Source organism: Pongo pygmaeus, chromosome 11, assembly GCF_028885625.2.
Source record: "Pongo pygmaeus isolate AG05252 chromosome 11, NHGRI_mPonPyg2-v2.0_pri, whole genome shotgun sequence".
Taxonomy (NCBI): domain Eukaryota; kingdom Metazoa; phylum Chordata; class Mammalia; order Primates; family Hominidae; genus Pongo; species Pongo pygmaeus.
Window position 1 is genome coordinate 106,884,438 of NC_072384.2, and position 12,962 is coordinate 106,897,399.

General features: G+C 34.5%; 1 protein-coding gene across 5 annotated transcripts in view; it reads left to right on the plus strand.

Moving 5' to 3' along the window:
- ADAM23 (ADAM metallopeptidase domain 23) overlaps positions 1 to 12,962 on the plus strand; it is a 184,163-nt gene that overhangs the window by 104,284 nt on the left and 66,917 nt on the right. For all 5 annotated transcript variants that reach the window (XM_054478225.2, XM_063647826.1, XM_063647825.1 and 2 more), the window contains exons 5-9: positions 1,835 to 1,917; positions 3,036 to 3,099; positions 7,215 to 7,287; positions 8,070 to 8,143; positions 9,869 to 9,934. In XM_054478225.2, coding sequence (XP_054334200.1) covers positions 1,835 to 1,917; positions 3,036 to 3,099; positions 7,215 to 7,287; positions 8,070 to 8,143; positions 9,869 to 9,934 — 360 coding nt within the window. The remainder of the gene's footprint in view (positions 1 to 1,834; positions 1,918 to 3,035; positions 3,100 to 7,214; positions 7,288 to 8,069; positions 8,144 to 9,868; positions 9,935 to 12,962) is intronic.

Consider the following 12,962-nt stretch of genomic DNA (forward strand, 5'->3'; position numbering starts at 1 on the left):
CTTTAAAAAAAAAAATAAAAGAAAAGCAGCCCTTCACTGTACACACACACGCACGCACGCACGCGCGCACACACACACACACGTCCTTGAACTGCACCATGGGTCCACTTATATGTAGACTTTTTTCAACCAAACACAGTATTTGTGGGATGCAAAACCTGTGCATATAGAAGGCTGACTTTCCATGTATGTGGTTTCCACGGGGCCGACTGTGAGACTTGAGTATGTGCAGATTTGGGAATATGTAGGAGTTCTAGAACCAATCCCTGACTGTATAAATATATATTTATCTCTGTTTTCTCCCGATAACCCACCTAAATAACCGTTAGGGGATAAAAAAGGATGTGAATCCACCAATACAAAGACAGGAGAAGAGAAAACAAGCAGATGAGACGTAGCCATAAAATTTCAGGAGATGGAAAGTGGATGAGGGGTGACTCTTAGCTTTGAGCTTTTCATGCTCTGCTAAGTTCGTTTGGGGGGAAACCAAGAAGAAACAAGTCAACTATGTCACTTATCCCAGAAAGGCAGAAATAAAAGCATCTGAAAAAAGAAAAATTGGTTGAAAGTAGATTTAGAGTGGTTAAGTCCCCAATTTACTGCCTGCCCTGTGGAGCCAGATAACCAGATAGGAAGTCGGGGACTTCCCTAGTCTGGTAGGAGCTCATGTATGGAGAAAAATGGATAGGAGAGAATTCTCAGCTATATTTTATAAATAATAAAAATTATTATTTTTATTATTATAAAATTCTTTTATAAATATTATTTATAAATATTATTATTATTTATTTTAAAAAGCTGCCCAGAACTGAAGTGCATAGTTTTCTTGATTAAAAGGTGTCACAGCGGGAGGCTGAGGCAGGAGAATCTCTTGAACCCGGGAGGCGGAGGTTGTAGTGAGCTGAGATCACGCCATTGCACTCCAGCCTGGGCAACAGAATAAGACTCCATCTCCAAGAAAAAAAAACAAAAAAAAAGGGTCACAGAGTACCCAGTACAACAAAGGAGCAAAAATTCTAAAAAAAAAATAAATAAATAAAAATGGAGCAAGAAAGAAAATACAATAATTATAGTGGCAGAGCTGTGAACAATATTTGTGTACACATAAACAATGAATATAGATTTAACTAAAACTGGTGATATGAATTAGAATGTATTGGGGGTGAGAGAGGTTTTCAAGATCCTATATTAGGTAGATAATTTCTAAAATGGAATTAGTCAGAACATAAAAGTATAAACATTCAAAAATATATAGCCAAACACCAGAAGAAACAGGTTAAAACATTAAAAATGGTTGTCTTGGAGGTGGAGGGGAAAGAGGGACAAAGGAAACTGCTGTGTTTTTTTAAAAATAAAACTTGTAGTTATTATTTGACTTTGAAAACTACATTCATATATTGCTTCTAAAATGTTTTTAAAGTTAATTTTTAAAGGTAAGAAAACAAGATTGTATAATTTTCCATCCAAAATGATTATAAACAAACTTTTGGAGTCTCTCTTCAGTCAAGTGGAAGTCCTTATTCTATAACAACATCTGAAAAGTACCTGTACTCCTATAATACATACTTAAGAAATGTATTATTAATTACCTTGGTGTCGTTGTTTTTTAAAGGCTTTTCTCCTTCATTCAATTTAATACACACATGCTTGTTATAAAAAAGTTGAAAAATTGCCTAGTCTTATTTGCAACTTTATATAGGAGGAGTTTCTAGGGTTATTAATACAGTGCACATATATGCCCATCCTTGCATTTCTTTTTGCTTTATGGAAGCACCCAAATAATTAATCATAATGCATAAAATACAACCAATCAATGTAACCTTCTGCTTTCCAGGGTGGAGAGCACTGTTACTACCATGGAAGCATCAGAGGCATCAAAGACTCCAAGGTAGCTCTGTCAACCTGCAATGGACTTCAGTAAGTGGGAATCTCTTTGGCATTTTATTCATTGACCCTTTCCAGTTTCCCTTTTATGAATATATATATTTTAGTGACTCTTCTGTGCCAGTGCTGTGTTAGGGACTGCATATGGAGTGGTGCACAAGGAGGGCAATGTCCCTGTCCTCTTGAACACTTAGTGTTTGCAGGAGATTCAGAGATTAACCAAATGATTACATAGATGAATGTTTAATTACCATTGTGTTAAGAGCTGTAAAGGGGAAGGACAGATGCTTGTGGAGTGGCAAAACCTAGTCCAGGAAGGTTTCCCAGTGGCATATTCCAGAGGACATATCAGTTAGACCTACAGCTAGGCTTGAGAGTCGGTAGGCCTTAGATCTAAGAAACTTAGACCTAACAGTAAGTTGGAGTTAGCCAGGCAAGGGTGGGGTGACAAAGAGAGGAGTTCGCACATTGACCTAGGGGTGGGCTCTATCAAAACCATGTGTCGGCACCTTTTAGACCTGGACACAGTAGCACCTCATATAAAGACTTAGTTTTGGCCATGTGATGACAAAGAATCTTGAAACTTTTCGCCCTTTTATAAAAAACCTTATGTCCCTGAAAATTAAATGTAATTTGTATGACATAGAGTCATACTGCTTGATGGCAGTTCAGAATTTATAAGCATAAAGATACCACTGTTTGCTTCTTCAGAACCAGATGGCTTTAGATTATTCTCATATATAAAGAATCTGTTTTCTTACAGATGATATTGAATTTGCATAATTAGAAATTTGTATAGTTGTACATGGTTCTGGAATAATTACTTTAGAGACTGCCTCTGAGTGAATAGTCCTATCCCAGAGTAATTTTCTAATCTGTCTGTTGAATTTCAAACATCAGTTATATCAGGTATAATTCGCATGCATTTGATGTATTCTTTTATAATTTTTATAGCCTCCATGCTGCCTAATAGAGTGCTGGGGCCACACTGGGACTCCATGCAGATATGTGAATTCAACTTGTGACAGTGTAAAGGGATTTGTTCAGTTATACTCTTTATTTTGAAGACACAATAATGAAGCTCACTTGCTATTTCTTGCCATTTCCTGTGTTTGTTTATTCCCTCCTTTGTGTGGTTTCTTTTGTGCTAGTGGCATGTTTGAAGATGATACCTTCGTGTATATGATAGAGCCACTGGAGCTGGTTCATGATGAGGTGAGTCTGTGCCATCAGTTGCCTGATGGCGTTCTACTCCTCCAGCAACTTTGTCTTTGAGAAGAAAAGAGAAAAGAATGTAGATTTCTAAGTGCCTTTGTACATGTTACCTTATTTCAAACTTAGAGTAGTACCCTGAGTTTTGAAGTTTAAGTTGCACGTGCCAGGCCCACGTACCCGTAAAGGATAGTAAAAGACGTCAAACATAGGTTTTCTGAAGCAAATCCTAGTCCTTCCCAGTCTATGAAAAGAGCAGAGAGGATATTTTGTTTTGTATTAGCCAGCCTCCTTACTTTAAACTAGCTTACATAGAAGTCATTACACGAAAAAGATACTTGCACATACACATTTATAGCAGCACAATTTGCAATTGCAAAAATATGGAACCAGCCTAAATGTCCATCAATCAGCAATAGATAAATAAAATGTGATACACACACACACACACATACACACACACACACACAGCATGGAATACTACTCAGCCATGAAAAGGAATGAAATAATGGCATTCACAGCAACCTGGATGGAATTGGAGACTATTACTGTAAGTGAAGTAACTCAGGAGTGGAAAACCAAACATTGTATGTTCTCAATCATATGTGGGAGCTAAGCTATGAGGATGCAAAGGCATAAGAATGATACATTGGACTTTGGGGGCTCAGGGGAAAGTGGAAGGTGGTGAGTGATAAAACACATTGGGTACAGTGTACACTACTTGGGTGATGGGTGCACCAAAATCTCAGAAATCACCACTAAAGAACTTATTCATGTAACCCAACACCACCTGTTCCCCAAAAACCTATTGAAATTAGAAAAAAATAGCTTTCATTCTTACTGTCATCTTTAGACAATTGTGTGACTATAAGAATGTACTTAACTTTTATGAACCTGAAAAGCTTTATTGGGGAAATCTGTGGGCTGAACTATGATTATATTATAGAATACTTAGTTTTCTTTACAGATAGGGAAGAAAATAATGTTTAGAGTCATGCACAAACCAGTGATTTAGACAAGAAATCACATGCTCTAATAGTGTTGCTTGCTAATAGAATGCAATCAAATTTAAAATTTGACATATATTCAGTAAATATTGTATTGAGGGCTTACTACAAGCTGGGTATTATTTTAGGTTCTGGGTGTACTTTGGTGACAAAATAGACAGAGATTGAGCCAAATGGGGCTTACAGTCTACAGAGGCAGATAGGGATACACAGAATGAATAAGTAATTATATGTGGTATGTTAGATAGTGATACATGGTAAGGAGAAAAAGTGAAGCCAGGAGAATGGAGAGTTAAATTTTTTTTTTTTTTTTTTTTTGAGATAGTCTCGCTCTTTCGCCCAGGCTGGAGTGCAGTGGCACTATCTCGGCTCACTGCAAGCTCCACCTGCTGGGTTCACGCCGTTCTCCTGCCTCAGCCTCCCAAGTAGCTGGGACTACAGGTGCCTGCCACCGCACCCAGCTAATTTTTTGTATTTTTAGTAGAGACGGGGTTTCACCGTGTTAGCCAGGATGGAGTTAAATTTTTTATACATACACAGTTCTGGGAAGTCCACCAAGAGAAGACAAGTGGTGAATGAAGAACTTAAGGAAATTAGAGAGTTGGAAGAACATTCTAGAAGATGAGCAAATACAAAGGCCTTGAGGCAGGAGTGTGCCTAGGGTGTTCGAGGAACTTTGAGGAACCTGACAGGGTTGGAAAGGAGTGAACAAGGGGGAGAATGGGAGGAGATTAAAGCACTGAGAGGTAACAGTACAGAAGTCAGATCAGTGAAAAGAACTGTAGCAGGAAAATAATATTTTGTGAGTGATAGAGTTAGAATATTGCAATTATTTGATGGGGAACAGAAAACATCTTTCATCTTTAGGGATTTCAAATTTAGATAAAATTGGGCTGGGCGTGGTAGCTCACGCCTATAATCCTAGCACTTTGGGAGGCTGAGGCGGGCAGATCACGAGGTCAGGAGTTTGAGACCAGCCCCGCCAATATGGTGAAACCCTGTCTCCACTAAAAATACAAAAATTAGCTGGGCGTGGTGACGGGAGCCTGTAATCCCAGCTAGTGGGGAGGCTGAGGCAGAAGAATCGCTTGAACCTGGGAGGCGGAGGTTACAGCGAGCCAAGATTGCACCATTGCACTCCAGCCTGGGTGACAGAGTGAGACTCCATCTCAATAAATAAATAAATTAATTAATTAATTTTGAAACAGCTAACAGTCAAATAGGCTACTGATAATGAAAGCTGAACAGACAAACTTTTATTGTCTTGGTTATGGCAATGTGTGTGTGAATATGGGGTAAATTTCAAAGTTGATGCAGAAAAGTTTTAAAGGGTTGGTGTTTGAATAAACCTCTGTCATTTTCAACTAGTAACTATAAAAATTATCAGGTAATGAAGACAGCCCACTTAGATAAAGACATTTTGATTAAGTAAAATGTTATTTTTCTCACTCCAGTAAGGAAAGATAATGTGTGTACAGCAAAATTATTTGACTCATTCAGCAAAAACTCTGACTTTGATTTCTGGCTTTGATTAATGGCCCTGGTACCCTAACAAAATCCACAAAGAACAAAACACAGATTCCCAAATAATAACTATTTAAGCCTTAGAGTTTTTTAAATGTATAAAATGAGATAATTTTTTAATGCATTCACAGTAGGGTGATTTTGTAGATTTGATGAATTAATAAATGTAGGTGACAATGTCTATTAAACTGTCATAAGGATTTATAAATATAAACTATTGTTATAATGTTTAAAGTGTTGGTTTTGCATTGTTTACTTATGATCATATTATTCAGGGCCTGATTGTTACGTGCAAATTGCCTTCTCTTTGCCTTCCTTCCTGTTGCCTACCTTTTGGTTATGTAATGATTTGTCCTTATCCACACTATGGGTAGAGGAAAGGAATAGTGCTTTAAACTTTAAATTAGTCAGTTTTTTAAATTGTGTTGCTGATCCCATTGTTAATTTCATTACTATCTTTTCACCTTTTACCAGAATTTAGAGCTTACTGTAATTACTTTTAGATATTTTGATGTTTAATTTGTTATTATTGATTTTAGTATGCTTTGCGATAAGTCAAGTAATATGCATGGGATATTTCTAATGAGAATTCATGTTATCTCTCAAGTAATAAATGAATAGCCAAACTGTTATAAGTTTTATGTAACCTATTAAGAAGTTTCTTTTTTATAACTTTTTCTGATTATAAAACTAATATAGAAAATTTGGAAAAGCAAAACAAATACTTAAATAGTAATTTTCCATTATCCTGTTCCCCAAAGATAACTTCTTGTCATGTTTCAGAATATGTTCTTCCAGTTTTCAATGACATAGTCCCATATATTTTAAAAAATAAATTGGATCATTATTTTATAAGATAATTTTAAGACAATGTTGTATCTCCCTGAGCCTCAATATCTTTATTTGTAAAATGGGGATAAACCATGCACTATATGGGGTCTTTGTCTGGACTAAATTAAGTAATGTGTACATTAACAGTACCTGGTACATACTATGCACTCAGTAATGGAAGCTAATAGGAATAAGAATAATGGTAATAGACATTCCTAAAAGCATAATTTCTAGGGCAAAAAATGTAAATGTCTTCACGTTTGTTGATATACCTTACTAAATTTCTCTCTCAAACTATGCTACCAGTTTCCTCTTGCCAGCAAGGTGTGACAGTGCTTTTGGCCTTGCAATGGTAATTAACTATGGATATCGTAATTTTTAAAACTTCATCAGTTTTATGGCAAAAGTTGGTGCTTCATAAAAAAAAATGCATGTTGAAGGAATATGAAAGCATTCGGCATATTTACATGATTATTGACTTTTTGTGTTTCTTGTGAATTTCCCATTTATAGCTTTGAAGAAAGCTAAGATTTAAGAGTAACCAATAACACTATATTTTTATCTAAACTGGGGCAATTAGATGATACTTTTATTTAAAATTAAGAGTTCAATAAGACATATACTTTTCACTTTTGATAGCTAAAAAACTGACATATAAATATTCCCATTTTAGGAAGGACATTAGAGAAAGTTCTAGTTTCATAGAGGCTTGTTCACATCTTGCTTTCTAAATTGCCTACAATTGTTTTGTTTCAGAAAAGCACAGGTCGACCACATATAATCCAGAAAACCTTGGCAGGACAGTATTCTAAGCAAATGAAGAATCTCAGTAAGTTTTAACTAAAAATAGCGATTATATTTTATGTAGTATGAGCTGTTACTTGGTGGAGCTCAGTAGATATGCAGGCTTGTTGGAAGTGGAATTGGTCTGATATCTGGGGTGAACATTGTGGATCAGCACTGGAATGAATGGTGGCTCTCATGTAAAGAGGCATGGAGAGTCATTTCCAATGCAAAGACTAAAACATGAAGCCTTTGAGTAAAGCTGCCTTGGGAACCAGAAAGTGTGGTCAAATTTAGTAGAGTGATTTACAGAGAGGTTCATCCTGAAATTTTCCTGGCAGTTTGCTGCTCTTGAGCCAGCTTGGATTGCCTCCCTCTCATGCTCTGCTCCAGACACATCTTAAGTGTGCTAATGTTGGCAGAAGCTTCGTTTGGATTGTTGGGGCATGTGATTTTATTTCTGTATATTACTGCCAAAAATCTTTAATAATTTATGCAAAAGCTAATGCCATACATTATTTTGAATGCTAAAATGAATTAGACATAGTAGAACTCTCTCAAATTTTCAGATATTGTCAAGTGGTTGTATGTCAAATATGCATCTTCTAATGAATCTTGAACATTATGTTTTCTTGATGTTTGGGACAAAATTACATTTGAACTATCTTTGTGGTCATGAGAGTGTGAAATATATAATGATCAGTGTGCTTTTTTTTCACCTTAGTCTGACATATATTATCAGTGCCACTGTTTCTTCGTGTAATATTTTAAAACATACTCCCGTTGAAATAAGCATAAAATTTTGATACTAATTTTTCCTTTCCGCAGCTATGGAAAGAGGTGACCAGTGGCCCTTTCTATCTGAATTACAGTGGTTGAAAAGAAGGAAGAGAGCAGTGAATGTGAGTGTGGCATTGAGCCTTGGGTGGGCCTATTTTACTCAATGAAGTCATGTGCCTATCACCCCATAGTATCTAAGTGTACCTAAAACAGTTTAGATTTTGGGGACTGTTGTTTAAAAATGAAAACAATAAACAAAAAACCCTGTGATTTGAGCCTTAACACACTGCTTTTTATTGATCTCTTTCTGTTAGTGATTCAAACTGATTATGGTAGTCTCTGAACCCTGATGTCATCTAAAGAATGTGTTATTTTAGCTCTGTTTTCTAACGATAATTGCAGTGCGTTTTATTTTCTATTTAAAGTACAGCAGACTTTTCTTTCTATATGGCTTATATAGCGTCATATAAAACATTTCTGTTAATAAAAAATCTAGAGAGAGGAGTTAGGTTTTGAAATGTTGGCTAATCATGCTTATTTATATTACTTTCAGATTAAAAACTCTGTTACACCAAACTTTAAAGCTGTATGTTTTTCAGAACACAATGAATTTATTTGACTATTAGCAATATAACAGTTTCTACATAAAAATCATATAATTGTATAATCAACTACTGTTATATACTTCACATGCATTGATAAATGTATAGGGGCTTTGTAATTGAAATTATGTTTCTGGTCTTTTCATAATAGGCTAGAAAGCTGTAATGATGGAGACTGTTTAGTAATTACATGGTGAATGCTATGTAACTGAGAATTAATTCCACAGCTTATACATTACATGGTAATTTGCTAGATAACTTAATGAGTAATTATAGTAGAAACTGCACATTTTAGATAATGTTTTGCTGAGTGTATTTTTTTGTGAAAAAAATAGACCACCAGCCATCAAAAACTTAGTTCCAGTTTAAATTGTCCTCCCTTTTATGAAACTCTATGATAATTATGGATACATTTATTATATATTATATAAATTATTATTAGATCTCTTTTAGCTCATTCATAAAGATGTGGTTGGTAATAATACGTTTTACAATGGCTGCTGTTCTTTCACTACAGTCCACCTCATCAAATATAAAGTGATCAATGACTATGTACATAAAGAAAAAAGAGCCACTATTATAATTTTCCAACTATGAAAAAGAAATAAAAGTCCAAATGAAGGCTAAAATACTTACTCTTAAAGGATTATCTAGTTAATTTAGAAGACTTTAGACTGTAATAATTGCCAATATTTGTTCCTTTGAGAAATTGAGCAGTTAAGAATTAGCATATTATTTTTAGAATTTCACTCCAGTGAGTTAATGTTTCTATTTAACTACATTGATATCTGTATCAGATATACCTGGAGGTAATTATAACTTATGCTATTCTTATTAAATGAGTTTTACATAGATTTTCATTGACGTTTTCAGTAAATATGAATATTTTATCACATTTTAATGTGAAATTGAGATTTATTTATTTTAACATAATTATGCTATAATTTTTCTCTAGACTATTTTTACATATAAAAACCATATACAACAACATGGACTGTTTTCTATGTTGATAAGTAAGTACCTTAATAATAATAAAATATAGTTATTTTCTAAATACTTGAATATGTACCCATATTTTATGATCACTTTTTAAAATTTGCCTGACCAACTTTCTTCTAAGATGTTTATAAAGTAGGCAGCAGAGAGTTGTTCTGAAATTCAAAGTCTTATCTACAACTTAACAGTGAGCACTAGAGAGATTTTACGTCAATCACCATTCTGACCATATATTTTTATTTTCCGTAGCCATCACGTGGTATATTTGAAGAAATGAAATATTTGGAACTTATGATTGTTAATGATCACAAAACGGTAAGAATACAGAGTCAGTGGGTTTTAGACCAGATAGCTTACTTAAGAAAGAATACATTTTACTTTATAGTTAATCATTATTTTTTACTTATTAACCCCAAGATATTCAGACATATTAAGTGACTTGATTTATTTGTTGGTGTTTGGAGACTCTGAGTTTTATAGAATTTTCACAACTCTAAACTTTCCTTACGTTTAATAATTATAATTAATAGATTTAGCTATCTGTCATCTTTTGTCTTCATTTAAAATTCTTATTCTCTACCTTTCTTCATCTATGTATTTGGTCACTGCTTTCTAATTTTATTCCATGCTTCTGTCCTGCTAATATGTTATTTTTTCTTGCTAGTTAATTATGCTTATGGTAGATACAATTGTAGGAGGCAAACATATAAAATAAAGGTTTATCTAAAGTGAATATCTTTGATGACTTATGGTCTTTAAATATTGGAAAGATGAATAATCTCGTGTTAACTTCTGTGGAAGTAAAATGTGATTGAATATGTCATTTCAGTAACACTTAAAAGATATACGAAAAACATTCATTGTTCCTCATTTTCCCCTCTTGAAGATACAGTAGAAACTCTGTTAACTATACTTAACCATTTCCTTTATAAAATTACTTGCCTGAAACCCAGAAGAGTCTTGGACAGTAGGCTATATACTAGTACATCCAATACTAGTGGTGTGCTGGTAAATTTTAACACCTAGCTCTCTTGATTTATAATGTTTGCTGATATCTGTGGTGTAAATATTGCCACCGTAGCTGATTTCAAGCTATCAAAGTGAGATCACTGATGAGGAGTTAGGAGAGGATGTATCTAGTTGGCTCTCAGGATCTGATGGGAGCTGGCTCCAGCAACCACTGCCACACTCCCCAGACTGTTTAGGCCAGTTGTAATCTCTGTTGTAGTTATGTGATTGAACTTTAAAAGTTGTATACTCTAAGGCAAAAGGTACTTGTTTTATCAAAACAAAGTTGCACTTCTGAAAAGACTTTATATAGATGAGAATCTTTTAAAAACTGCGTAGAAATCAGGTATTGGTGACAAACTTATGAAAGATTGGAACAAAAATTGAAATTGCTTTGGAATTATCTTTAAGTCTTTGTTTTACTTTAAGGAAACCAAAATTAGATTAGTACATGATATGATAAGGTTGTGCTTCATGCTAAAATGATGTGAAATTCTAATTCGCCGACCCTACTCAGAGAAGGCCTTGAAACTAGAAATTTTTAAAAAAGTGACTTAATTTCTATTTAAACTTTTAAGTTTCTACTTTAATGGATGTTTTCCATTAACTACCAGTTTAATTGTGTTGAATATAAAGTTTTTTAATAGACTACCTCTTACTTTTGTATGCACATTTATTTTCTGTTCCAGTTGCCTTTAAATATATTGCTTGAGATGTTAGTAAGAAGCAAAATTTATCAGAACACATATAATTTAAGAGAGGTCCTTTTTGGTGGAAAGGAAAGCCAGATGTGTAGGCAGTCATTTTAGACAGTAAAGGCTAAAATATGAGTTTCTGAAGGACTTTAATTTGCTTGAAACCCCACGATAGTTTTTTTATCTGAATTATTTTTGTTGATTGGAACATTGAGATTTTTTTTCCCAGCTGATTCTCAATCTTGAGCATTGTAGCATGTTGTGAAATTATGGCTTTTGAAGCCTAAGCTTTTTTCAACATCCATTATATAAATACTTCTAGAGTAGTGGAAATAATAATTAAGATATATACAATGTCTTTGAATGCACAAAGTGCATTCTCAAATAGCTATTAATCTATAGAATCTGTTCTCAAACCTTTACTTGCAATTCCAAATCTCTTGTTCTACCATAATATATCAGGAAAGTACATGAAGCTATCAATCAAAAGAGCAAATCTCAGTAACTGTGCAAAATAGGAAACAGTTACTACTAAGTGTTAATTACAATTAAACAGTTATAGTTTTTTGGTAATTGTTAAAAGAACATATTTTTTGAATTTGTTTTTTAACCCTTCTCAATGGTAAACATTTAAATAACCTTATTCTTATGAATAATAAAATAGCACACTTCTTAAAATATTATTTATATGTAGAAAATTTCTACACACTGTGTCACATGTTCTGTGATAAAGTTCCTTATTTAGGCTATCAAATCTTTTAAGGGTAAATTTTGATAATTCATTTTATTATTGTTGTTAGTATTATTATTATTATCGTTATTATTTTGAGATAGGTTCTCACTCTGTCACCCAGGCTGGAGTACAGTGGTCCAATCTCATCTCAGCGCAACCTGCGCCTCCCCAGCTCAAGTGATCCTCCCATTTCAGCCTCCTGAGTAGCTGGGACTATAGGTGCATATGACCATGCCTGGCTATTTTTCGTATTTTTTTTTTTGTAGAAACTGAGTTTCGCCATATTGCCTAGGCTGGTGTTGAGCTCCTGGACTCAAGTGATCTGTCTGCTTCAACCTCCGAAAGTGCTGGAATTGCTGGCGTGAACCACCATGCCTGGCCTATTATTAACTATTATTAAAATGGGTGAGAAGTAGGTATGATATGGTCATTGGTTTTTGAAACAAGAAAAAAGAATTGTAATTTGTACTGATAAATTTAGAGGGAATAGATGTTTAAAAAGGAAAAAAAAGGCCGCGTGTGGTGGCTCACGCCTATAATCGCAGCACTTTGGGAGTCCAAGGCGGGTGGATCACTTGAGGTCAGGAGTTCGAGACCAGCCTGGCCAACATGGTGAAACCCCATCTCTACTAAAAAAAAAAAAAATATATATATATATATATATATATATAAAAAAATAAAAAATTAGCCGGAGGTGGTGGCGTTTACCTGTAATCTCAGCTACTCGGGAGGCTGAGACAGGAGAATTGCTTGAACCCAGGAGGTGGAGGTTGCACTGAGCCAAGATTGCACCACTGCACTCCAGCCTGGGTGACAGAGTGAGACTCCTTCTCAAAAAAGAGGAAAGCTTTTATTTTTGAGTGGTAATAATGCCTAAAATAGAAATTGCCTAAGATTTCTACTATTT